The sequence below is a fragment of the Temnothorax curvispinosus genome, unplaced genomic scaffold, assembly GCF_003070985.1.
Source record: "Temnothorax curvispinosus isolate PA1 unplaced genomic scaffold, ASM307098v1 QBEX01005665.1, whole genome shotgun sequence".
Taxonomy (NCBI): Eukaryota; Metazoa; Arthropoda; class Insecta; order Hymenoptera; family Formicidae; genus Temnothorax; species Temnothorax curvispinosus.
Window position 1 is genome coordinate 18,020 of NW_020215445.1, and position 23,793 is coordinate 41,812.

The following is a 23,793-nucleotide window of genomic DNA, read 5'->3' on the forward strand; positions in this document are numbered from 1 at the left end:
AAACATATATGTATATACAAAATTAACGGATGTAGCAATTGTGGCCTAGCGATGCCCGCGATTGGTCCGTCGCGTCGATGATGTCACGCGGCGTGTACGATCGCGCGACGGTTCACCCGTGAATCTCTCGACCCCGTGGTCACTTTCGTCCGTAGATTTTCGTCACGCGAGCAGTCACGTCGCCTTTAACGCGCGAAACGACGTCGTCTCGTCGCCCGCGAGGAAACCGCGACTCGATCATAACGATCGTCGCCAATTTAACCGGCGCAATTTGCCAATATCCGAGATAACCTCAATCGAGCTCGACGCTCTCTCGAGTCGAACGCCGCCTCGCCGCGGCGCCACCGTCGCGGTTGTCGCACTCCTCTGCTCCAGTCTCCCGTCGTCTATGGCCCCATCAGTCTTCAGTCTCCCATGGGCTGCCGACTGTACCGTGTGAGAGGTTTTCGCCACCGATTTAACGTAAATATCACATTTATCGAGGACTCCGAGCCGATTCCACCGCGTGTTCCGCCGCGATCGTCGGGCTCGCGCTCGCCCGCGCGGCTCGCCGCCCACTGTCACCTCGCCGTTCGCTCTCCTCGCCTCGCGCGTATCCGTTCTCCGCGATAACCAAAAAGGCCCGTCTCTCGCAGGCACCACGGTTTCTCGCCGTCGCGCGATAAATCCCTCTATCGCGATACGGCCGTCGCGATCCGTTTACCGATCTAACATCCGGTGTCGATTGAAGATACGGGGAATCGTCGGCGTGTCGCCGCTGCCCGCGGCCCCCCGCGATAAATTCTGTCGCTCGTTAGCTGACACTGTTATATATATTAATAAATAATTCGCACCCCGTTCTCGGCGCCTTGCATTTTCCACTGTTTACGTCGGCAGCTCCATTCATTCATTCAGTCGGCACATCTGCCGATGCGCGACAGCTTTTATGCCCCATTGCGCTCAAATGCCCCCGATGAACAATTTATTAATTGTGTTTTATTGCGCAAACGGTCCGAAATGTCTTATTATTGCCGTTGTAAAATCCTGCCGTATATCTGTCCCACGTGATTACATAAATTGTAAATATGCGATATATGCGCTGCACAGAGAGAATATATGTATATACGTATATGTACATATATATATATACACCGAGCGTTTAATATTACATTCTATTTTTATCACATTATTTAATACATTTTTATTAGATTAATGTGCAATAAAATACTTTCAAAAATATAACAAATTGGAAATGTAAATTCTGTTTTATTTGATTTAATGATACTCTGTCAATTAAAAAAAATTCAATCTGATATCTCAAAATTTTTGTAGCTCTTAAGATATAAAACACAGATATGAAAGTTATTTTTATATGTACCCTCGTTTCACTTTTATTGCAGATGATTGTCTAAACAATAAATCAGCTTTAATTTTAGTCGTAACTGTTTCTTAAGGAAGAGACCCAAGCAGGATCAACGATAAAAAGATGAAGGTCGTTGCATTGATCAGCGGTGGCAAAGACTCTTGCTTCAATATGATGCAGTGTGTGGCAGCTGGCCATGAGATCGTGGCTCTAGCTAATTTGTATCCTGTTGAAAAAGGTATTGAGACAAATACACGTACTGTGCGAAATAATTATATATTGCTAAAGAATGTTATACAAAAAAATTAAGACTTTAACTGAGTGTAACTTATGGACGTATTGTAGTTAATTTTTTATGTTATAGATATTATAATTTATGCAGATGTAACAGGAGTTGCTTAACTTTCTGCTTTTAGATGATCTGGATTCGTTTATGTTTCAAACAGTAGGACATCAAGGTGTTAAGTACATTGCTCAAGCTATAGGCTTGCCTATATATCGTTACCCAACGTTCGGTAAGGCCAACGTGCAAGAGAAATATTATTATCCTACGGAAAGCGATGAAGTCGAGGATCTTTTTAAGCTTTTGAGTACAGTAAAGGTAAATTAACTTCAGTATTTTCTGAGATATATATGCGATATCAATATCTGTGTGCATTCTAATAATTTTAATATATTTTTTCAGGAACGTGAAAATATAGAGGCTGTGTCAAGCGGTGCTATTCTTAGTGATTATCAACGAATTCGTGTGGAAAATGTGTAATTATCACTTATTTCTTCTATTTAAATCTGTAATATTGTTAGTTGCTGCTATTAATATTCTTTTTTTTCCAAATATTCCTCTTTTAGATGCAATCGTTTAGGTCTTATTTCCTTGTCGTACTTGTGGAGACGGGACCAGAATGAGCTATTAGATGAAATGATACAGAGCTCTGTTAATGCAATATTGATCAAAGTTGCGGCCTTAGGCCTTGAAATTAAACATTTGGGCAAATCTATATGTGAAATGCAACCTCACCTTGTTAAGATAGTAAGCCATATATTGTTTCTTATTCAATTAATTGTGTGGTAATGATCTTAATGATTTAATTTTTATTCTTTGCTTATTGCTAAGACTTCTTAGTGTTTTTGTAATAGCATTTAATATATGTTGATTATTATGTTCATATGAGTATATAATGAGACAAAGCTGGAAATAGCTTCATATATTTTTTAATAAAGCTATAAAGTCTATAAATCTTATTTGCAGAAAGAAAAATATGGAGTTAACATGTGTGGAGAAGGAGGAGAATATGAAACTTTTACCTTAGATTGCCCCTTGTTTGCCAAAAGTATCGTAATGTAAGTATCATATGTTTGCATTTATGTATGTACAATCTGAGTAACCGTTCCTTATTTCTTTTTTCATGGCTCAGCGAGGAGTATGAGAGCGTTGTGAACTCGAGGGACGACATAGCGCCTGTAGGATATCTCAGATTTACAAAGATCCACTTACAGGAGAAGGACGTAAGTTTTTGGATATCACGTCGATAATTGTAAGACACTGTCAAGTGTCATCAAAGTGAAGACTTATTTTTTAGAATGGAGAATTGGAGAAGTTAAGTCTATCGGAAAGACTAAAAAATGTTTTGATAAAATCGCCACAGGATTACATTGCAGAAATTATCGGGCCTGAGCTACACGATGGTTGCAATTTATCAGAAGATGAAAATGACGAGCATGCGTGTGAAAGCAATAGTTTGAAAGCATCGAACTCAGGTAGAAAATTATAGAAAAAAAATGTGAAAGGTATATTTATGTATATATGTATATAATGTTGTATTATATCTGATTATACAGGCCAGTTTCATCCTCCAAGCCCAATGGAGATTTTGTACGAAGAGGAAGATTGTCCAGACGCGCCGGTCGTCAATAAAAATCAAACAGGATGGTTCTGGTTCGGAGGTATTGTAGGGAAACATCCGGACGTAACACCCGCTGTGGAAGAAGCACTGGAAAAACTAAGCAGTAAAATTTACATCTTAATCGCATACTTTTCGGCTTAGTAATTATTCAATATTAACAATTATTTCTTATTCTAAATTTAATTGATGATACAAGAAAACGATATAAATTAATCATTTTCATACGTGATATTTGTTTAATTGTAGCTCTGCTTCAAAACGAAAATTTGTGCCCATCTGACATAGTCGCGGTAACGTTGTACGTAAAAGATATGTCGAATTACAAGGCTATAAATGAAGTATACGTTTCCTGGTTGGGTAAAAGAAATCCGCCAGTTCGTGTGTGTGTAGAATGTCCTTTGAACGTACATTTCGCACTCGACGCGATAGCATATAAGGAAATCCAAGAGAGCGGCGATAAATTGGTCTGTAAGCGGCACACGATGCATGTTCAAAGCATAAGTCATTGGGCACCCGCCAATATTGGCCCTTACTCTCAAGCTGTTCGTGTAAGTGCACAATTAACATGTGATAAAGATATTTTTATAAGAGATAATTGATCAATTTTTTGTTAAGTATTTTTTGAAAAAATTGATCTTAAAGTATTAAATTCTTTCATTATTTAATCTTTTTGTATTTTTTATATTTAAAAATTTAAGGCAATTTGTTTGAATTTGTTTTATTACAAATCTAATCTTCTCTACAGGTAGGTGATGTTATTTTAGTTGCTGGGCAAATACCTTTGGTGCCTGGCAATATGAATCTTCTAGATATGAATATTAAACGGCAGTGCCGTTTAACGTTGAGGCACATAGATCGCATCGTTAAGGCTATGGATGCAAAACTTCGAGATATAGTACAAGGCATCTGTTTCCTGACCCATTCTAGTTACATAGCAGATGCGAGGAAAGAATGGGAAAGGAGGACGAGAAATGCTATCGTAGATTACGTTGTTATACCAAATTTGCCACGTGGTGCTCAGGTCGAGTGGTGTGTTTGGGCTCATAGGGATAATAATCGATTCGAATGTGAGTATTCAAAGTTTGTCTAACAAGGAAGATATATTTGCTGCAAGTTGAGTAGAGGAATCTATTCTATCTTTTTTCTTCTTCTTTTTTTTGTTTTTTTTTTCAACACAACTTGCAGCAAGTATTCTTTTTTACTAGTTAATTCAGAAATTAGCGATGTGTATGTATATAATTGTTACATATGTCTTATTATTTATTGCAGACGAGGAAACAGGAAAATGTGTGGCTAATTTTAGGATAGCCATCAGACGTAGGTGGAATTACGAAAATAATGTTTCGGCGATTGTATGTTACATGTCTACCGGTAAGTTTCTCTTGATAAATCGCTTACCCGTAACACATATATTCAAACTTCTTTTTATAAATGTAACATATTTTGTTCTCAATTTTAAATATATGAAAAACTGAAAAATATATTTTTTTTAAATAGTAAGAATCTTAGAAAAGTGAAATACTAGTAGGATAATAATAAATCAACCGATTATTAATATCAGTTATTAACTTTTTACATTTAGAATTCAATTCGTAAATTTAAAAAAATTTTTTAATTTAAGAAAGCATTTTTTTAAGTTTGAAATTTCTGTGCACAGGTTCATCTAATTCAACTGGTAATTTGACAACGGAGGCGAGTTTGCCATCCACTGAATGGAATGCAAATGAATTATCGGAGGCTTTTGATTATCTATTGTGTAAACTCAGGAAAGGCTCGCAAAGTGTAAATCCAACGTGTAATTTGCGAATATTTTACAAAGTCGGGAGCTTTCCGGGCCCAAACTTCCTTCATAACGTCCTATCGAAGTTTTCTACGCAGAATTTAGTGATCACCATTATACCGGCTACTCACTTACACAATTTCAGTACTTTGTTATCTATATATGGTATTAGGCACGAGTGAATACTCAAAATGATTTTTTACACTGTCAATTATTCATCGGAATTGGAGCGCACATTTAGGATAAAAAAATTAATGCTTGAAAAAAACAGTACGTAAGTAAGAGGGCTATTTTGACATCGAAAAAAACGTGTTTAAAGTTTTTCGCTTTATTTTATAGAATACTCACGCACGGAGGCAACTATATTTTTACTAGCTCTGAATTACAATCACAAAATTGTGTAAATTTTTGTGTATTTTTTTCGAAAAACTGCGATATATTGCTTTATGCGTCTTTTTGCAGTTATCGCTTCAATTTTTCGGCCGTTATGAAGCCAACGCTACTCGAGGGAAAGAGGTTGCAGCGTTGCGACGGCGTTAATCATTAAGTTTTCCTACGTGTGCAAATGATTCTCGATGTTATTTTGCTTCACTGACGTTCGGTGGGCGTATTTGAGTACTTCTCGCGTTTCATGCGAGAGACACGGCTGTTCGCTCGACATTTACTCTGACGATGTAGTTACATCGCTGTTTCTTCTAGCTGCACTTTTATGCATCTTCTCGCAAGCCCTTCGAAGCCTGAAAATACAGCCTGCTCCTTTTTGAATAGAAACAGCAGCGAAGTGCAGCTGAAAGGAAACAGACGCTATATTATCTTGTATACCGAGTACTACTAGTCAATGACGGGTCAAGTGCAATTCTGAGCTGTGAGCCCGTCCCCGTTTAGCGCATAAGTGCTCTTTAACAACGCGATTACACGTTAGGTATAATAATACTCGTACGACTTGTACTGCTGATTATGCTATGACACGTTTCGTTTTCTTTTGCTCAAAGTACACCGTTACTTTATGATGTAATCATGTGCGGAATGTTAATTAACGTGTGTGATGTTTCTCTAAACGATATTAAATTGTGCACAGCCATTTTAAAATAACACTCGACATTTACTCGAATTCTAAACGAAGGAAAGGAAAAAGGGACGTTTGTTGTCGCGAGGAAGATATTACAGGGCACCACGTGGGTGTCTTCGGTATGATTTATTAATGGGACTGGAACGCAGAGCACAACGTGGAACGTATTATATATATTCTTCTTCACAACGATGTTCTTTGCTGTCACTAATGCTGCCGATATTGCTACATAATTGTATTACCGATCGATTGTCTGCGCCACGGGAACGGCATCGCCCAGAAACCGGAAAGAGAAATCGGCGAACTCGGTGTAAGATACAGCAGTTCTGCATTCTTCGCGCGTATGCACTGTTTAGAAATATCTTGTACAGATTGCATTGCAATACAAACTCTACTAAGATTATTCTGACGTAATATTATACAAGGTTGATGCAACGATATGCCAAAGTTTATATTTTGCAACTTGCTCATTTTTTAAACAGTCGCAATTACTATCGTTATTCTGTATGTGTACATAATGCAACGTAATCTAACACGATCTTATATAAAAATATATCGTAATTGATTTTTGACAGCGAGGAGAGAAAGAGCGCACTGTTCAAAATGTGGATACTATGTAATGATAAGTATGTAAAAACACATGCAAAAAAAAGATGTTTATTCGCATCTAACTCCCGCAACAGAACACTAATCCGAGGATTATGTCGCAAAAGAAGAATAAAGAGAATGATATATATTTTTAAGAAATCGCTATTTCTGTTTAGTTTCACATTTTATTTCTTTCCCTTCTGTTTCTACATATATGTTATGTAGTGATCGACAGAAAAGACATCAACTGTCTGGTTTACTGATATGGTTGTTTCTCTTCGGGAATATCAGAGTTGGTAAATTGAAAAAAATGCAAGAGCACAAATTTACCCAATAGTATTTCACACTCTTCGGAAACGAAGAAAAAAATACAGTCTTTGTAATTTGTTAATTTGTAATTTAGTGTAATATTTATGGTTAAACTTTTCAAGAAGAATTATATTAATAATATATATAATTTATTATTATTTATTAATACATATATATATTAATATATATATTTATTAAAAATAAATTATATATATTATCCTGTATTTGATTGTAAAATTTCACTCGTTTTGTCACGATTGCATAACAAAATTTAGATTCTTACATAAATAATTTTACCTATACAGAACGTTACAGAAAATCGCTTGCTTTCGATCTCATAATGGTTATGTGAAGAATAATAGCTGTTACTTTACATTTATATTTTTATAAATGATAAAATACGATGCAATTTAATAAATATGTGACGACATATTTTTTATTTTATAAAGAATTTTTTTAAAATACTGTATGCAAAAGGAGAGTTACAAAAAGGATGTTTAACCAAGCTCACGATGTACAAAAATCAATTTCAAATTCGCCAGAGAACCTATAATCAAGGGAAAGTGCGCGATTTCTCGTATACTCTGTATGTATCTCATAATTTTGACACGTCGTCGAAACTAAACACATTCAGTCTTTTTCTTGCTAAATAATTCACATTTTATCTTGCGGTAAATAATACATTAAAAATTCATAATTAAAAGTTAAATGACTCATTTTCCGCAGCTATGTACAATGTAATTCGTTTGTCATGAAGTACTCCAGAAGAAAATCTTGCGCGTATCTGTTCACAAACGCACTCAATAAAAAACTTATTTACTTTAATATAATATATAATTAATATACACTGCACTGGCATTGGTATTATACAACTCGATATTTTTTTTGTCTCGCGTACGACAATGTTACAATAATCATATTCACGTTTTGAGCACCTTCGACATTAAAGGCTTTATCGCGTGCTGGCTGGTCGACGGTGTACAGAAATCACATAGATAATTTTTCTTGTCAACCACTACTCCCTTGGTCTCCACGCATTCTGAAAAAAATTATGCGTGATTACATATACATTTTGTGCCGATATACCATAACGTTTCGCGACAGTAGCTGTAAGAACAGAGATATTTTTATCTTAAGCAGATTATTTTTTTCCTTTAAGATTCTTTATGTCACGACCCAAAGCAAGAATATCATCAAGAAGTAAATAATGATGTTAATAAAAAAAATTAAGATTCTTCAAAAATAAAGATTCTTCAGATAGAGTCTTCAAAAATTCTTCAGACGAATGAAGATAGACAATATGTTGAATCCAATTAAACACTTTTGCACTATGGTACCTATTAAAATTTGTAACTCTCATTTGGTAGAGGAAAAAGATAAAAATGCAAATATACATATGTACGCACTAAACAGCAAATAATTTAAATACGGCTTTTAAAATAGCGATGATCAAACAAAACTCGATGGCGCGTGCAAATGCTCAAATGCTCCTATGTCGCAACATGCAATGGACTTAACATTTTGAGCGCTTGCTGAAAGTTAAGCTCTGTGGCTCGCAATACTATTCTTGCAATTATTCTGAGAATTTATGTAGCCATTGGCTTATTAATTTCATTGATCAAAATCAGTTTTCGATAAGCTCGTGTAATGTTTGCCAAATGATTTTTGCTCACGTTAATGTGCGAAATTGCGTGTGCTCGCCGCTCAAAATGTTAAACTAACCGAATCATATGAAAACTTGGTGTCAATACCTAAGTGCAGATACTTGTCACATGCGCTGCAATGCACTAGATTCGCTTCCAGGTCGAGCCTTTGGGCGGTATGACAGCGACTGCAGTGCGGGCAATAGCGACCCTTTCGCCACAGCCTTGTTATCGCATAAAGATTATGTGGTTAGTGAATTCAGGTAAGGGTATATTATGTATTATGGTGGTGCTCGGTACATGGAAAAAAGGGGAAAGGCGAATTAAAGATGTCACGTGCTAATACACTCTTTTTCACGTAATCTGGCCGTAAAGATCTTTCTCTAAAGACCGTCGAGAATGGTTCTCGACTTATAACTGATCAAACAAGTATTTCGACAAATTATAATACAAGAACGGAAGAGAAAAAAATATTTATTTTTTTAGTTAATTTCAATCAGTTTTATCTAATTCATTTAACCACAATTTGATTTTAAGAGAATTTTGATTCAAGGCTGTAAAGAGGCGCATTTACTTCAAAGTACTTAAAACTTTAAAATTGTAAGGGTTGTAGGATTTAATCAAATTTTAAAAACAAGAAAAATTGATTTTAATTCTCGATAAGGAATATCATTCGGTTCGTCAAGTGTATCTATTACTGAACATCCCGCATCTGACACAACGAAAAAGAAAAGATGTTGAAAAAGTGTTATGGTGTGAGCCATGGAGATTATCAAGCAATTAAAGCCCAGCGTGGTTTGGAGGAATTGATGATTGACTGTACTTACTTCGAACATGGTACACAGAGCGTCGAGACATATACCCGAGTATTTTTCTCGCCCTTTTTATATTCGTGCTGCCATTGCGCAACGCTGTTTCGATCCGAATTGGCACCGCCGGCCTCCCTCGAACCGCAGTTCGCGCATACGGCGCACTCCTGACAGTGCCATCTTCCTTGTGGTACTCGTCGCAAACCAACACAATAGATATGGTATCTGAAACACGCGGCATCAAATTATATTAGGTAAAAAACTCCAAATAGTAATTAATTTACGGCTCTATGTCGCAAAACTCTACTTATAGAAATTATAATTCATTTTATGTATACTGTCTTTTTTCTCTTTAATAAAACAGACATTAAAGGCATCGACAGTTTCGTAATATATAGCGTGTATCGAGTTTTCAAGTAAATGCAACATACCCACGATCGCACATATCACAGAAAAGCATTTTGTCTTCGTCTGCGGGATCGTGACATTGCGCACACGTTTTACAATCAGTGCATTGCCATGCATACGATTGAATGTGTGGTACCATATCCAATGTTAAATCTATACAGGATGGATGAACTGAAAATGATAACGGCCTCGGTTAGCTCTCCGTAAAGAGTTACAACGCGATTTAATTCGCAATGTAATATTTACCGTTTCCATTGCAAGTACCACATTGGATTAATATTTCGTTCTTGTTGTGTTTATTTAAAACTTTCAGGCACATCTTGCATTTCAATTTTGCATCATCCTTTGAGTTCGAGATTTCCATGTCCACTTCGTCCATGGTCGATTGAGACCCTTCCGTATCTTGCGTACCTTCACTGGAGGATGAACTGTTCGAATATAATCATTATAAATTATACTTTTCACTTATTTATATTATGTGTAAATATTAACTTACTAATTAATATTAATATTAATTATAAATCAAGAGCATTACGTGATTAAATTCTAAATTGCTCGAAAAGTGCGCTTGCAAATTTTGGCATCTTACTTTGAGATACGAAACATTTATTGTTATCGACTAATGATTGACAATGATTACAAAACCCTGCGACGTTTCGACCCTTGGATCGGGCCCTTTTCAAGCATGTAACTGACAATCAATACAGAATAAAATTAATTTGGTCGAAGAGATACAATTTTAATACTAATTTAATAAATTATGAAATTACTTTAAGATAATTCATATATACAATAATTTATTTTAAATCTTAAAAATAAACTATATAATATTTTATAATGTCGCTACCAACCTTGAATCATCGGAAGATGATTCACTATCGCTGTCGCTCTGAGAACCTTCCGACTGACTATCACTTTTTCGCTCATTAGGTCGTGTAGGTCCATACAAGACCGTATTCAGCGGATAGTATCTCAATTCCGCTGGTGTATATTCCCGATAATAATCGGTATACTGTCCTGGTATTAGAGCAACAGGATAATGACCAACTTTGTGCTCCGGTTCGCCTTTGTGTTGCTTCTGCGGTTGATGAATCGTGAAAGTCTGCAGATCTAAACAGTATTTGCGCTGCTCTTTGCGAGCTTTATTTAAGTTAGCGTTCCACGCAAATGCGGACTGCATTGCCATTTCCGCGAGATCTATCCTGTTTCTTTCCGCATTCGCAGCCGCTGTCAGTTCCTTCTGTTTCTTGGAATGTTCCTTGACTTGCTTCTCGCGCATATGTTTGCGATATTCTTCGTACTGATCGGGGAAATCACTACACATTACATCTAGTACTTCTGAGCTGCACACCGCAGTTAATCCTGTACAAATGATATAGCAACATAAATGCATAATAATAAGAGTAAATTATTGTTCTAATTTCGTTATAAATCTTGAAAATCTTAATAATAGTGAACTTTTTTTCCATATTATCTGAAAATCTCCTTCAACAAAAAAATGAGTAAAGATTATAAACTTACCCATATCGCACATCGATTCACTGACTAATCCATTCTCTCTTAAATAATTTCTCTCTTCCATATCAACTACTCTGCGTTTCAGATCAGGATATTTACGCTTAAAAGATTTCACGCCAAGATACTGTGATATCTGTTCCTGTATCATAAAGGTTTCACCCTTTCGATCTAGTGGCCATTCGTATTCTGCTATTTTATCAACAGTGAAAGGTCCTTCATCGGGATCAAAATTAATCTCCATCCTTCGGTTCTTTACTTTGACTTTTTCTGATTCTGTCGTAGCAGTGCTCAAGACGCTACCTTGAGATTCTTCATTTATTATTGTCTCCGAAGCTGCAAAAAATTCATTTCTATATAGAAAAATGCAGTCAATAAATCATCGCTTTTCATATAAGTTCTCATATATTAACTGAGTGAACAAAAAACATTTTTCATTACATATTTTCTAACACAGCTTTTTCTTACATATATCTCTGACGTCAATGTTATATTGATAGATATAGTAAAAGATTCGTACTTTGTTATGATTTTAATAAATTAATATATTTCTTATAACATATTATTCTATTAAATATTTTTTTCTTGGTTTAAATATCTTCAATGCATTCTAAATGTAGATAATGTTCATTACAATACAGCTTAGGATTTTGAAACATGAACACCATAATCATATCGATACAGTTTACACACTCAAAAAAATGCTTTTTATAAATCTAATATGTACAAACACGAATAATGTGTATATATACATTTATATAGATGATATACGAATTAGTATGAGCGTTTTTAGCGCCGCTAAGCACAGCATAATTGCAACACATATTACAAATAAAAGAAATGATGTACACTGCCTCGTATTTAAGCACATCATTAAAATTTCGTATTTAGTTACTTGAGAGACATCTTATGCCACAAGAAAAGATCTATTCTTAGCCAGCTTGAAGTTTTGGATGTGTACCAATACATTCAATTCAACCAACTCTTCAATGACAAAAATAAAAATATTTTTTCTAGAGATTTATTCTTATATAAAATTATATAATTATAAATAATTATATTATTAATATAAAAATTATATTAATACTTTAATATAATGACACTTATATAAATAAGTAATATTATTAATAAAAATATAACTCTGCACACATAATGCACAGAGTATATTTTTAAATCAAATATAGTTAAACAAAAAGGTATTGCTCTTAAAATATAAAGATTACAAACAAGAAAATAAGAAAAGATATAAATAATTAAATAAATGTAGAATCAATGTAGAAATTAATATGAGCGTTTTTAGCATTGCTAAGCATAGCATAATTGCAACACATATTTCAAATAAAATAAATAATGTATACTGTTGATGTAGAAATTTTATCTACATAAAATAAGAAATATTAAACTGTATTATTAAAATATACTCTATGTGGAACAGAACTACTTGTATACATACTTTTATAAGATATAATATAAAATTTAAAAGAATGAGTGATGTTTTTTTGCGCTATCGTTGAATTGTAATAAATAATGGCATAATGACGCTGTTTATCATCTTTGATATTGCATAATATTTTGTCATATTATAATATTAATGTTATATTATATATTAATATTAATGCAAATACATACTTGGTGCTGGTATATTTCTAGCCGGTGTTTGAGACCTTGAGCCGGATTCGGCGCTCATTCTTGTTTCTTCGTCGATTACTTGTACCGTCGACACTGTTTCGCCTCTGATGGCCGTCGAATCTGCTTGCTTCTTCGACGTTGGCGTTAGCCAATTCGAATGTCCGGGAGGTACAGGTATCTCCTTAATCCCATCCGACATCTTATTTTTATTCTCGGCATGTTGCTTTACCGTCGACTTCTGTATCCTCTCAGAAACGATTTCCAAGGCCGGTTTCTTATGCTGATCATCAGTTTTTGAGACTAACGAATCCTGGCTCGTAGATGCCTTCGTCGGATCTTCCTGAAGATCGGACGACAATCTGGCAGGGTCTAGCATTGAAATTTCAGAATTCGAGGCTTTAGAGTCTTTTTTCCCCACTTCTTTGCGACTTAACGCAGAACTCATGCTTTTACGATCTATGGGCGGTTGTTTCAGTGCCTTGTATAGTTCTGATGATTTCTGAAGTGATTCTTGTTGTACTGGTGTTTCGTCGATAGTGATGATAGCCGTTGTTGATGCCTCTATAGCGGATAAGTCTTGATCTATACGAGTCTTCTTCCCAATTTGAGCCTCCACGTTATCTAGTTTCCGTTTACCGCGACCTGGATATAACAAAGGGAAAATTAATATCTTCTGTTAAAAAGAAATTATTGAGATATTAAAATATCTATAAGTATTAAAATGGAAAGTATGCCTTTTTTTCTTCTAAACGGATAAAGATATCTCCTGTCTGAGAAAGTTTTTCGATATAATTCTGCTACTGGTCTTGCATTTCCATTCGCATATTTTCATATATAAAATAGATGTTTATTAATTTTTCATTTAAAACAATTTTTATTTAAATTGAAAAGAGAGAAGTATCTATGTAAGATATAAAACACAAAATATGAAAAAAATTGATTTACAAATTAGTCCTTTAAATATAATTAAGAACAGATCTAACATATATAAACTAAAACTATTCAAATCACGAATAGTTCAAGACTGAAATAACAAAATATATATACAGTAGTATATATATTACCAACAACGTAGGTCACTTATTAATTGCTGATGAACTCTCGACATGTTAGTTATTCTATATCTGACATTATAGTAAAATTATTAATTTTTAAATTAAAAAAAAAAAAAAGATTTTTTTGTTTCTCGCGATGTAAAGTTCTATCAATTCCTAAAATTGAGTACTTATAAATTACTTACAGTTTTATGTATATATAAAATATTAATTATGAAAAAAACAAACCTCGTCCTCTGCCTCTTTTTGGCGGAGCGTAACTCTTCTGACTCCTGCAGGTTCTCTTAGGTCTCTCATTTTCTCTATGTTCAAATTGTTGCACGGGAACTTGCTGCACATCGTCCAAGGCCAAGGGATCCCTGGGCATTAGCATTTGTGGCTGAATGTGCTGCGCCGCCACGGGATTTCTTCGCGGTCTGCCTCTCTTCTTCGGCACCTTGATATCGGCCATTCTGTTAGGTGTCACCTCCTCTATGATAACAACATCCTGGCTGGAGTTCGAATTCTCGTTGACGATTATCAGCTCCGGGCGATGCTCGATGATCTCGCAATCCGACAATCCACCTGGCGAATTTTTGCACATATCCTTAAACTTGTCGGACGCGCTATCCGGCCGTACGTGCGTGATACTGATCTCCTGATTGATCACGTTCATCTGCTGTCGACTGATTAGACTCGTCTTCGGATCGAACAACAGCTGCTGCTGCTGCTGTTGCTGCTTCTGATCCCGACATATTACCGGTTGGATGGTGACCTCCGGCAGGATCTGCGAGAGCTGCGCCTCAAGTTTAGACTTCTTGCTCTCAACCGGCGAGATCGTCACGTCTTTACGCTTGGGCGATATCTCCATCTGCTGCTGGGCGTTTTCCGCTGGTTGTTTTCTGCTCTGCATCTGTACCGGCTCGATTGTTAGCTCAGAACGATTGCTCTGCAGAATGGACGGATGGTGACCGCCGGTCTTGAGGATCTTCAATGGGGATTCCTTATGCGTTGCAGCGTGCTCCATATACCTATGAGAGAAATTTACCGCTGGATCCACAGCTGCTGAATCTTTACCTTTGTGCGTGGAGGATTCGCCGTGACTGTCGCAGGTTATGATAGTGGGGTGACCGGTCTTGGACAGCTTGATCTTCATCTCCAGCGGCGATTCGGCAGTGTCCCTGCGTCTTTGTTGTTTGTCCTTCTTTTCGGAAGAACTGGAAGGCGGTGTTTCCACTACCGAAGCATCGCCCGTCTTGAACAGCTTGATCTTCATCCCGAGGGACGAGTCGCTGCTTTTCGAATATTCCGCATCGGGCACACGAGTCTTACTTTGATGCTCTTCAGCGACAGCTTCGCTCTGCACAATAGAAGCGTCGCCGCTCTTGGACAGCTTGATTTTCATGCCAAGTGGAGATTCCGTTCTCTTCGATACTTCTGCTTGACCCTCCCGTGATCTCGCGTCTTCTGTTGATTCTGTTTTATTAGAAACTACCGATGTATCCCCAGATTTGGATACTTTGATCTTCGGAATGCTGCTTGTGGACGATTCGGAGGCTTGGAACACATCTTGCTCTTCGGTAACGTCCGCCAATGCTGATGATGCCGCTTCGCCTGTCTTCATCTTGATCTTGATCCCGGAAGACTCCGGCGTCTTCGCTGTGTCTTGCGATACCTCGGACTTGTCTTTGTGTCTCGTTTCTTTAATGTCTTCTGTAACTTCGGAATGTATAATAGATGCGTCTCCGGTTTTGGATAACTTTATCTTCATACCGAGCGGCGATTCAGTGCGTTTAGGTGGATCGGGCACCTCCAATTTGTCTCTCGCATCTTCAGTATTGTCTACAGAAATAATAGATGCACCGCCTTTGCACTTGGATAACTTTATCTTCATTCCGATTGGAGACTCGGTCCTCTTCGGTAGTTCCGAATAGTCCTGCTTTTCCTTCATCTTCGTAGACGAGTCCTCGGGAGCATCGGGAGATACGATGGAAGCGTCACCGGTCTTCGACAGTTTAATTTTCATACCGATCGGAGAATCGGTCCGCTTCTGTGTAATTTCCTTGTGCTCCTCTGAAGACTCTTGCCTGTCGGTCTGAATGATAGAAGCGTCACCAGTTTTGGAGAGTTTAATCTTCATCCCAATTGGCGATTCTGTCCTTTTCGGACTTCCCTGCGGCATCTCCAACTTCTCCTTGTGCTTCGTAAGAGCTTCTTTGGTATCTTGTTGCCTGGAGTCAGAGATGATCGAGGCGTCTCCCGACTTTGATAATTTTATCTTCATGCCGATCGGCGAATCAGTTCTCTTCGGCTCTTCGATTTTGTACTTTGTCTCCTTCGAGTCATCCAGACTCTCGTGTTTCTCTGCACCCACGATTGAAGCGTCGCCGGATTTAGACAGCTTGATCTTCATGCCGATAGGAGATAACGACGACGTGTTCTCAGCGGTGTGCGTGTGCCATTGATTGACCTCCTCCAGATTCTCGTTGGATATTATAGAGGGGTGGCCACCTTTCGACAGTTTTAATTTAATCTTTCCTAACTTCTGACCGGGACTGTCCTCCGGATTCGGCGAATTCGTAGCCGAGCGGATCTTCGGGCTCTTCGGCGATCGCGGCTCGCTGCAGTCCGTGATCGCCGATTTGGCGATCTTCAGGATTATCCTCGGCGAGCCGACGTTCTCGAAGTCGGAGTGCTTCTCGGAGTCTTTGCGCGGTGTGTCGGGGCCCTTCGACTCGACTTTGTCGGCCGATTTCGGTGATTCCAACATCCTCGAGTACGCGATAGCTCTCGCGTCCTTCGGTATGAGAAGACTGTCGTTCGGGCTAATGGAAGTTTCCAATACCTTAGCCGAATCTGGAACGGGTATCTCGATCTTCGGCGGTTCCTTCAGTCGTTCCTCCAATATCGACACCCTCGGGATCAGCTCGCACGCCTTCAGAATACCTTCGCTCGACAACGATCTAATGTCGGATACAACTCCCTTTTCTTCGTGCGATTGTTCCATTGTTTGCACATTCAAGGAGTTATCTGCGACAGAAGCCGTATCAGACGAAGTCTTCGAACACGTGCGATCCTCTGTCTCTTCAGTCATTTCTTCGGTGTCCTTCACAACGATACTGGGGACGTTTTGCATCTGCGTCGCAAATTTCCGTTCATTCTCCAGCTTAGCAGCCTCCGATATGATCTCGGCTTCTGAAATGGAGATTGAATCCGCGGCGGCGACGTCTCTCAGATGCGCCAATTCAGACTCGGCGTTCGCGTAATTGTCTATCTCATCCGGCACGTAAAGCTCCGCGTTCGCCTGCTTCGTTATGTCCTCGACGACGCTCTCCACCATCTTCGGCGAGAGCACCAGCGAGTCTATCGTCTGCTCCTCGGATTCCTGCAAGAATTTCACCGCGGATTCCAATTCGGAGATCTCTGAGCTCGACTGCGAATTCTCGGTGACGGTCGCAGTGTCGACATGTTGGGAAAGATTCTCACTCGGTATTACGCCCTCCAGCAGAATGTCCTGCTCCAGCTTCTCTTCACTCTCCTCCAAGTCGACCGACTCCAATCGGTTGCCCTCGAAATCCATGTCCAAATCGTTCTGCTGCAAGTTGCTATCCGTTCCAAGAGATTCTTCCATCTTCTCGTTATCTGCCATCTCACTTGCCGGCTCCACACTCGCATCTTCGTTCATTTTTAAGCCACTATTTTCGTTTTTGGTAGTTTTATCGTTACTCAGTATGTTGATATCAGCCTCGCTCGTTTCATTATCTCTGTTTGTCAAACAACTAGCAATCACGTTTGTTATGTAGTCCGAACTTTGCGTCATGGTTGCGTCGCTTTGATTTGCTTCATCTAACAATAGATCCATATCAATATTTTTACTTACTATTTCTTCCATTAAAGCTTTATCTTCACTTTTCATGTCCTTTAACGAAGAATTTTCATTGTCCGACATAAGAGTCATATCCAAAAGTCCTTCTAGAGCGTCTACAGTTTGAGCAGTGACCGGAGCATCCATACTTTCCGAATCTTGAGACAGTTTTTCCGTTAACTTTTCGGCATTCACTTTTTCGCTCGAACTTTCTTGTAGTAAAGAAATATCAATGACGTTCGATTCTACCTCTTTTACATCGGCATCAGTGGATTCTTCTACATCAGGTTCCACATTATTCTCCTCAACTATCGGTGTTACATCAACATCGATCGATTCTTTCGATTCCGTAGATGTCTTTGCACTATTTTCGCATGGTTTCGTCTCTTCATCGTCCTGTAAATTGTTATTCTCTGGATTTGTTTGTGGAATTACTGGCTCCAAATCTAAACTCATATCATGACCTTTGGCCTCTTCTTCACTTTTTTCAATTTCTTTAACTTTCTCTTCGTTTAACTCGGATGCTTTTATTGCCGTCTCGTTCAACGATACTTCAGCGGTAATATTTTTCATGACTTCATCTTCTTTCTGTATTATATTGCACATGTTATCTATTACATCTTCTGAAACAATCAAATTTTCAGTCAATGGTGAATTTGTATCATTCTCTAATAATACATTGGAAGGCATAACATTTTCCAAAGTTGATTTACTTTCCATCTGCATAGATGAATCGACTTGTTCTTGAACACATAATTCAGGTTGATCAAGTGGTTGCTGTGGTTTATTTTCTGTCGATGAAATTTCACTTTGATCTTTACTGACAGACGGTGATACCGCTTCTGGTATCTTCCTCTCTACGTCCTCTGTTTCTTCAGCCTCGAGCTTGCTTATATCTTCAACCGCGTTACTTGAATCTTCATCCGAGATTGGAGCAGAATGTAATTTTTCGACTTTACTAGATGTAGTGTCATTAATTTTAGATTTTTCTGAAACAGATGAAAATTGTTTAACAGATTTATCATGCTCAACTGGGGTTTCAAGTGTTTGTTCAAGAATATTTTCTTGTGCATGAACATTTGTTTCTTCAGAATTATTAATATTAATAGGCGTTGAATCACTCTGTACTGTTAAATTTTCAGAGCACAAATCTAAGTTTTCTTCACTTAACAAACTGCCTGCAGGTTGTTCATTAGTCATTACATTCTTTTCTTCAATATCTGGACGACTTAGTGACGTATCTTCGTTTAAAATTAATTCCTTATTAATTGTATCTGATGCACTTTCAACTGCACTTTTATCCGTTGGCACAGATGTCTCTTTAGCATTAGCTATGTCCACATTATCTTGATTATCCGAAATTACAGCAGTTCTTTCAAGATCTTTTTCTATGGAAACTGTTTCTTGAGTATTATCATTAATTTTATCTGTTATCAAAACGACTTCGTGTGTTGTCTGAGAGCTTTCATTGGTGACATCTGCTTCCTGAGAATCATTATTTTTACTTGTCACTTCTGTCATACTAAATTCCTTATCAGACATCTCAGGTAAGGTAGACTCTTGAGTTTTGTTTGCAGATACTGAAACGGTATCCTTATCTTCGCATTCAACTACGTTTTTTACAAGTTCCTCCGCATCATCAATTACAGAATAATTATCACTTATTTTTCTTGTATCTGGCAGTTCTTTTTCACTAGAAGTCACGGAACTATCTTGCTTTTCCGTTTCAGGAACAAGTGCTGATATACTCGATTCTATTTCAGTATTTTCCTCGCTTTCTTCTGTATCTTTCATTATTTCCATTGTTGACATAGCAGGTGTATCGCTTTCTTCTGTATCTTTCATTATTTCCATTGTTGATGTAGCAGGTGTATTGCTTTCTTCCGCATCTTTCATTATTTCCATTGTTGACATAGCAAATGTACTTGTCGTTTCTTTAGAAGTTTCATTGGAAGATTGATGTTCTAATGCCGTTCCTTCAGTTGTATCTGTTTCTATTTCAGTATTATTTTCACTTTCGTTTTCATCTTGTTGCTTGAGACTTGATATCTTATCATCAACATGTTCTGCTATTTTATTTACTACAGTATCGTCTACATTTTCTTGTATTTCTAAAACTTGTTGCAATGTTTCACTTTGATTAGAATCTTCCAGCTCTTTTATACTTGAATCTTCTATTTTGCTATCTATGGTGTTTTCTTCTTTTGTATTTGATTCTTCTGAAATAGCCGCACTTACAGTGTCACTTAACTCTGAAGAGTTTTCAGTATTTTGCTCCAACATGTCACTCACTTCAGAATTATCTTCGTCAGACTGTCTTGCAAGAACATCCGGCAATGAAGTTTCTTTAGAAACAGAAAGTGATGGAGTCTCTTTCGGCAAGTCGCTATCATTCACATCTGTTTCCTCTGAATCCTCAGAATTATATGCTTCTCCTATTAATTGCAAACTCTTGCTAATATTGCTGACTGTTACCACAGGCCTTATACCGCTTTTGGTCTCGTTTTGACTGTCAACCGTTTTGTCAACAGTTTCATCCTCCACTTTCTCAGCAACACTTTCTTCGTGAACCGTAGGAGAAGCGGCGTCTACTTGTTGCTTATTCTGGGCAGTTTCCTGTAAAATATCGTTTGACGTGACAGTCGACGAATCAATCTCAATGCGCGACTTATCATTGGAAGACGATTCTGATGTACAAACCGTGGATGTATCACCAATCATTTCGTTAGTATTTACGTCGGTAGCTTCGTCACGTTGAATTACACAGTCCATTACTGCATTCTCCGAAGCACTCTCTTCTGCGACAATTGACGATGCTGCGTGTGTCTTATTTTCCCAGGTAAAATCAGACGTCTCTTCCTGCAATTGACGGATAATATCTGTACACTTTTCAGACATGATATTGGACTCGTCGGCATTAGGAATATCGGTATTATCGATGCTTGTGGTACAGACAGTACCAGAAGTAGGATGCTGTATCTTAGAAGAACCCTGTTGCGTTACTAGCTTCAAGTCCTCCGACTGTAAAGTCAGCTCTACCTTTGATTCTGTAATGATCTTGGAAAGAGCGGCGATTTCGCTTTCCAGAGTCGAGTCGCCGGCCTGGTCGCCAGACTGCACGCCGATGATATCGTTGATATCCATCATGCTCAGGGCCTCAGTGTCGTAGGTCTCGGTGTCGCTGTCGACGCCGTACGGCGTATAACGGGCTGGGGAGTTGTCCTTAGAAGATTTCTCTTTCTGTTCTTGATTCCGGTCCTTGGAGCCGAACAGGCCCATCTTAGAACCGTCGGACATTGTTTCGATGTTCCGTGCAGGGGACGTTGTTACACCCGCTGCTGCCGCCGTCGTACATTTGCAGACTGTTCGTTTTCCAGTTCGGTCGTGAATAAATCTCCGCGCGTACAAACCGGGCGTCGCCTCAAGTCACTGCAAGTGCACCGTGCGTTAAAGTTTCCGCGATATATCAGCGCGTACGACCGGATCCCGTCTTACTTACCGCTACATCGCTACCAAATTTTGTTTTCGCCCGAGCAGCGAACATAACCAACACTTGTCTCTCAACACTTGTGCGCGAATCGGTCTCGATGAATTACACGTGTTGCACAAATGGACCGTAATAACTCCGGATGAGATATCGTGCCGCCTGTTCGCCTGTCTGACTTTCGCACAGACGGGATCGATACGCGAGCATCTATGCTTTACGGTTTTGAAAATATATTTTGCCAAATCGTAAAGCATTTACTAAATACTGACGCCAACTTACGTCGAAACACGACGGTAACCTAAAAAATTCCCTAGCAGCTAATGGCACGTGCACATAGCGTACGACAACGCGATGGAAATGCTCACACAAAAATTGGATATGTCCAGTGATTTATTTATTGAAAAAATACTTATGTATTGAAATATAATCTTGAAATTTGTGTGTATAAATTCAAGAAACGAGAGTTCCTCTAATATTGCAGTGGAATTAAAGATTCCTCTTATTACTTGGACAAGTGACTTTTCTTTTCTGAAGATGCATTCCATTCATTATATAATAAATTTATAATATATTTTTTATACTTTTCTATGTATGTACAATTTAGTCAATTTATTATTTGTATTATTAGTAATCATAATATAGCAGTATTATACCATAAAAGTTTATCATTTTGTTATAAATGATTATTACAAAAAGAAAATACTACTTATACCTCATAATACAAACTGTAAAATGAAAGAGAATTATCTCTTAAGAGAAAAACGTAGTTCTCTTTATTAATATATAAAATATAGTCTTGTAACTAATTATATTAGAACTAATACAAAGATAATATCCTATCCTTTTATTGGCTGTGTGATGTTTTGTGTTTTCTTCTTAACAGATTTAACCAGAGCTTGTAATTCCGTTGGCAGCTTTCCATCTGTTTTTGGCTTTTTAGATTGCTTGTCCTGAAAGTTTCGATACGCATTAAAAGAAAGAATGCATGAAGTGCTGTTAACGAAAATGTTCTTTTACTCACGTTTTCTGTGTGCACTTCGTTATCAGCTCTCCTCTTCAACTTCTCGTTTACCAAAGCTTCCGTACCCTTTGTCTTCCTGTAATGCGAATCCGCAGGATCGATATTGAAATGATGCGACGTAAACAAAGCGCCAAATCTTGGATCTTTAACGTTAACTTCGAATTCATCTTCTTTCGCTTCTTCATGCACATTCTTCTTCTTGTTGAGACGTTTTCGTTTGGATTTCGACATAGTTGCATTTTCTTCGATCTGCTTCATATTGAAGTGCTTTTTGCCGTCCTCGTCTTGATCCATCAAAAGCAACTCCAATTCGCCTTTACGTTGATTTTCTTCCTCCTCATTCGACGAATCAATGACACTAGCTTTGTTATCTTCCTTTCCTTTTTTGCGCGGTAAGGATTTACCGTTTTTGAATTCTTCCGCGAAATATTTGTCATTCATATCTACATCAGACGGCAGAGAATCTTCCGAATCGCTTTTCTGACTTCCTTCTTTAAGCTTCTTCCTTTCTTCTTTCTTAGCTTTCTTTTTCGCTTTGCGTTTCTCTAGATATTGCTCAAAAGGTGTGAGTTCTTCCTTATTTTTCATTCTCTCTTTGACTAATTTTTCAACCTTTTCTTTGGTACCTAAGCCCCATGAGAATTCCAACTCGACATCCTTATTTTTCTTTGCCTCTTCTTCTTCTTCAATATTCTTTAATAAAGATTTGTACTTTCCAATTAGATCATTATTTGTCTCCAATTCTACATTATCGTTGGTTTCTTCAGTTATATCTTTCTTTTCTTCTGTATCTAAAATACAAAACCGATAGATTTAGATCTAATATATAGAAAATAACATAAAAAATAAAATAATATAACGATATCATACCTGAGTCATCCTCGCTACCGCTCGCCAGATATGTCTGTAGATCATTTTCATCAATATCTTGTATTTTTCCCGAATTCAGTTTTTGCGTAAATTCTTGCCGATCCGGATTTGTTTCGTCCCACGTTAACTGGACTTTAACTTGTTGCAAAGCCGTTGTTGTAAACTGTCTTGGTTGATACTTCACGGGTTCCGGAATCTCAGTACACGTCTCTTTAGGTTCCTTCAACAAGCATATCATGTATAAAATATATCCTTCTTAATACTTTAACAGAATTTTGATATAATATATCGTATATTATGATCTTAAGAGATACCTGATCAAACGTCATATCATCCGGTATAAATCTGAGATCTAATCTAGTTGCAGTTGATTCGTATTCGATACCGTCGCATTCCGTGTATACTTTGTTTGCCGTTTCGGCAGAATCAAATTCGGCAACAGCATAATAATATTTCAATCGATTCAATTGATACTGCCTCAACTTTTCCATGTGATATTTCGCACCTTCTTCATTCTAAG

At 37.6% G+C, this 23,793-nt stretch overlaps 3 protein-coding genes across 8 annotated transcripts in view; 1 reads left to right on the top strand and 2 right to left on the bottom strand.

Annotated features, from left to right (window-relative positions):
* Positions 1 to 363: 363 nt before the first annotated feature.
* Positions 364 to 6,848, top strand: LOC112455023 (diphthine--ammonia ligase). 2 transcript variants are annotated; one of them, XM_025016700.1, is made up of 13 exons: positions 364 to 462; positions 1,380 to 1,580; positions 1,759 to 1,943; positions 2,028 to 2,101; positions 2,192 to 2,372; positions 2,592 to 2,683; positions 2,758 to 2,848; positions 2,923 to 3,100; positions 3,182 to 3,349; positions 3,493 to 3,794; positions 3,992 to 4,313; positions 4,516 to 4,617; positions 4,904 to 6,848. In XM_025016700.1, the coding sequence occupies exons 2-13, from the start codon at positions 1,466 to 1,468 to the stop codon at positions 5,206 to 5,208; spliced, it is 2,115 nt and encodes a 704-aa protein (XP_024872468.1). In that variant the 5' UTR covers positions 364 to 462; positions 1,380 to 1,465; the 3' UTR covers positions 5,209 to 6,848. The 2 variants fall into 2 exon arrangements, with proteins under 2 accessions (XP_024872468.1, XP_024872469.1); XM_025016701.1 differs by having other exon boundaries at positions 366 to 462; positions 1,434 to 1,580.
* Positions 6,849 to 7,406: 558 nt separating this feature from the next.
* Positions 7,407 to 21,647, bottom strand: LOC112455021. Of its 5 annotated transcripts, none has more exons than XM_025016694.1 (10): positions 21,395 to 21,647; positions 14,280 to 21,324; positions 12,997 to 13,638; positions 11,374 to 11,703; positions 10,704 to 11,214; positions 10,099 to 10,280; positions 9,876 to 10,023; positions 9,463 to 9,669; positions 8,744 to 8,859; positions 7,913 to 8,031 (listed from the first exon to the last, which is right to left on the bottom strand). In XM_025016694.1, exons 2-10 carry the CDS (start codon positions 21,190 to 21,192, stop codon positions 7,913 to 7,915), a joined length of 9,168 nt encoding a protein of 3,055 aa, XP_024872462.1. In that variant the 5' UTR covers positions 21,193 to 21,324; positions 21,395 to 21,647. The 5 variants fall into 5 exon arrangements, with proteins under 5 accessions (XP_024872463.1, XP_024872466.1, XP_024872462.1 ...); XM_025016697.1 differs by having other exon boundaries at positions 14,280 to 20,754; positions 20,935 to 21,647; XM_025016696.1 differs by having other exon boundaries at positions 14,280 to 20,511; positions 20,596 to 21,647.
* A 483-nt stretch (positions 21,648 to 22,130) lies between these two features.
* LOC112455026 (ESF1 homolog) overlaps positions 22,131 to 23,793 on the bottom strand; it is a 2,549-nt gene continuing 886 nt past the window's right edge. Inside the window, exons 2-5 of the mRNA XM_025016706.1 lie at positions 23,588 to 23,788; positions 23,274 to 23,493; positions 22,404 to 23,194; positions 22,131 to 22,332 (exon numbers count right to left, since the gene is read on the bottom strand). Of these exons, the coding sequence (XP_024872474.1) occupies positions 22,219 to 22,332; positions 22,404 to 23,194; positions 23,274 to 23,493; positions 23,588 to 23,788 (1,326 nt within the window). The 3' untranslated portion in view covers positions 22,131 to 22,218. The remainder of the gene's footprint in view (positions 22,333 to 22,403; positions 23,195 to 23,273; positions 23,494 to 23,587; positions 23,789 to 23,793) is intronic.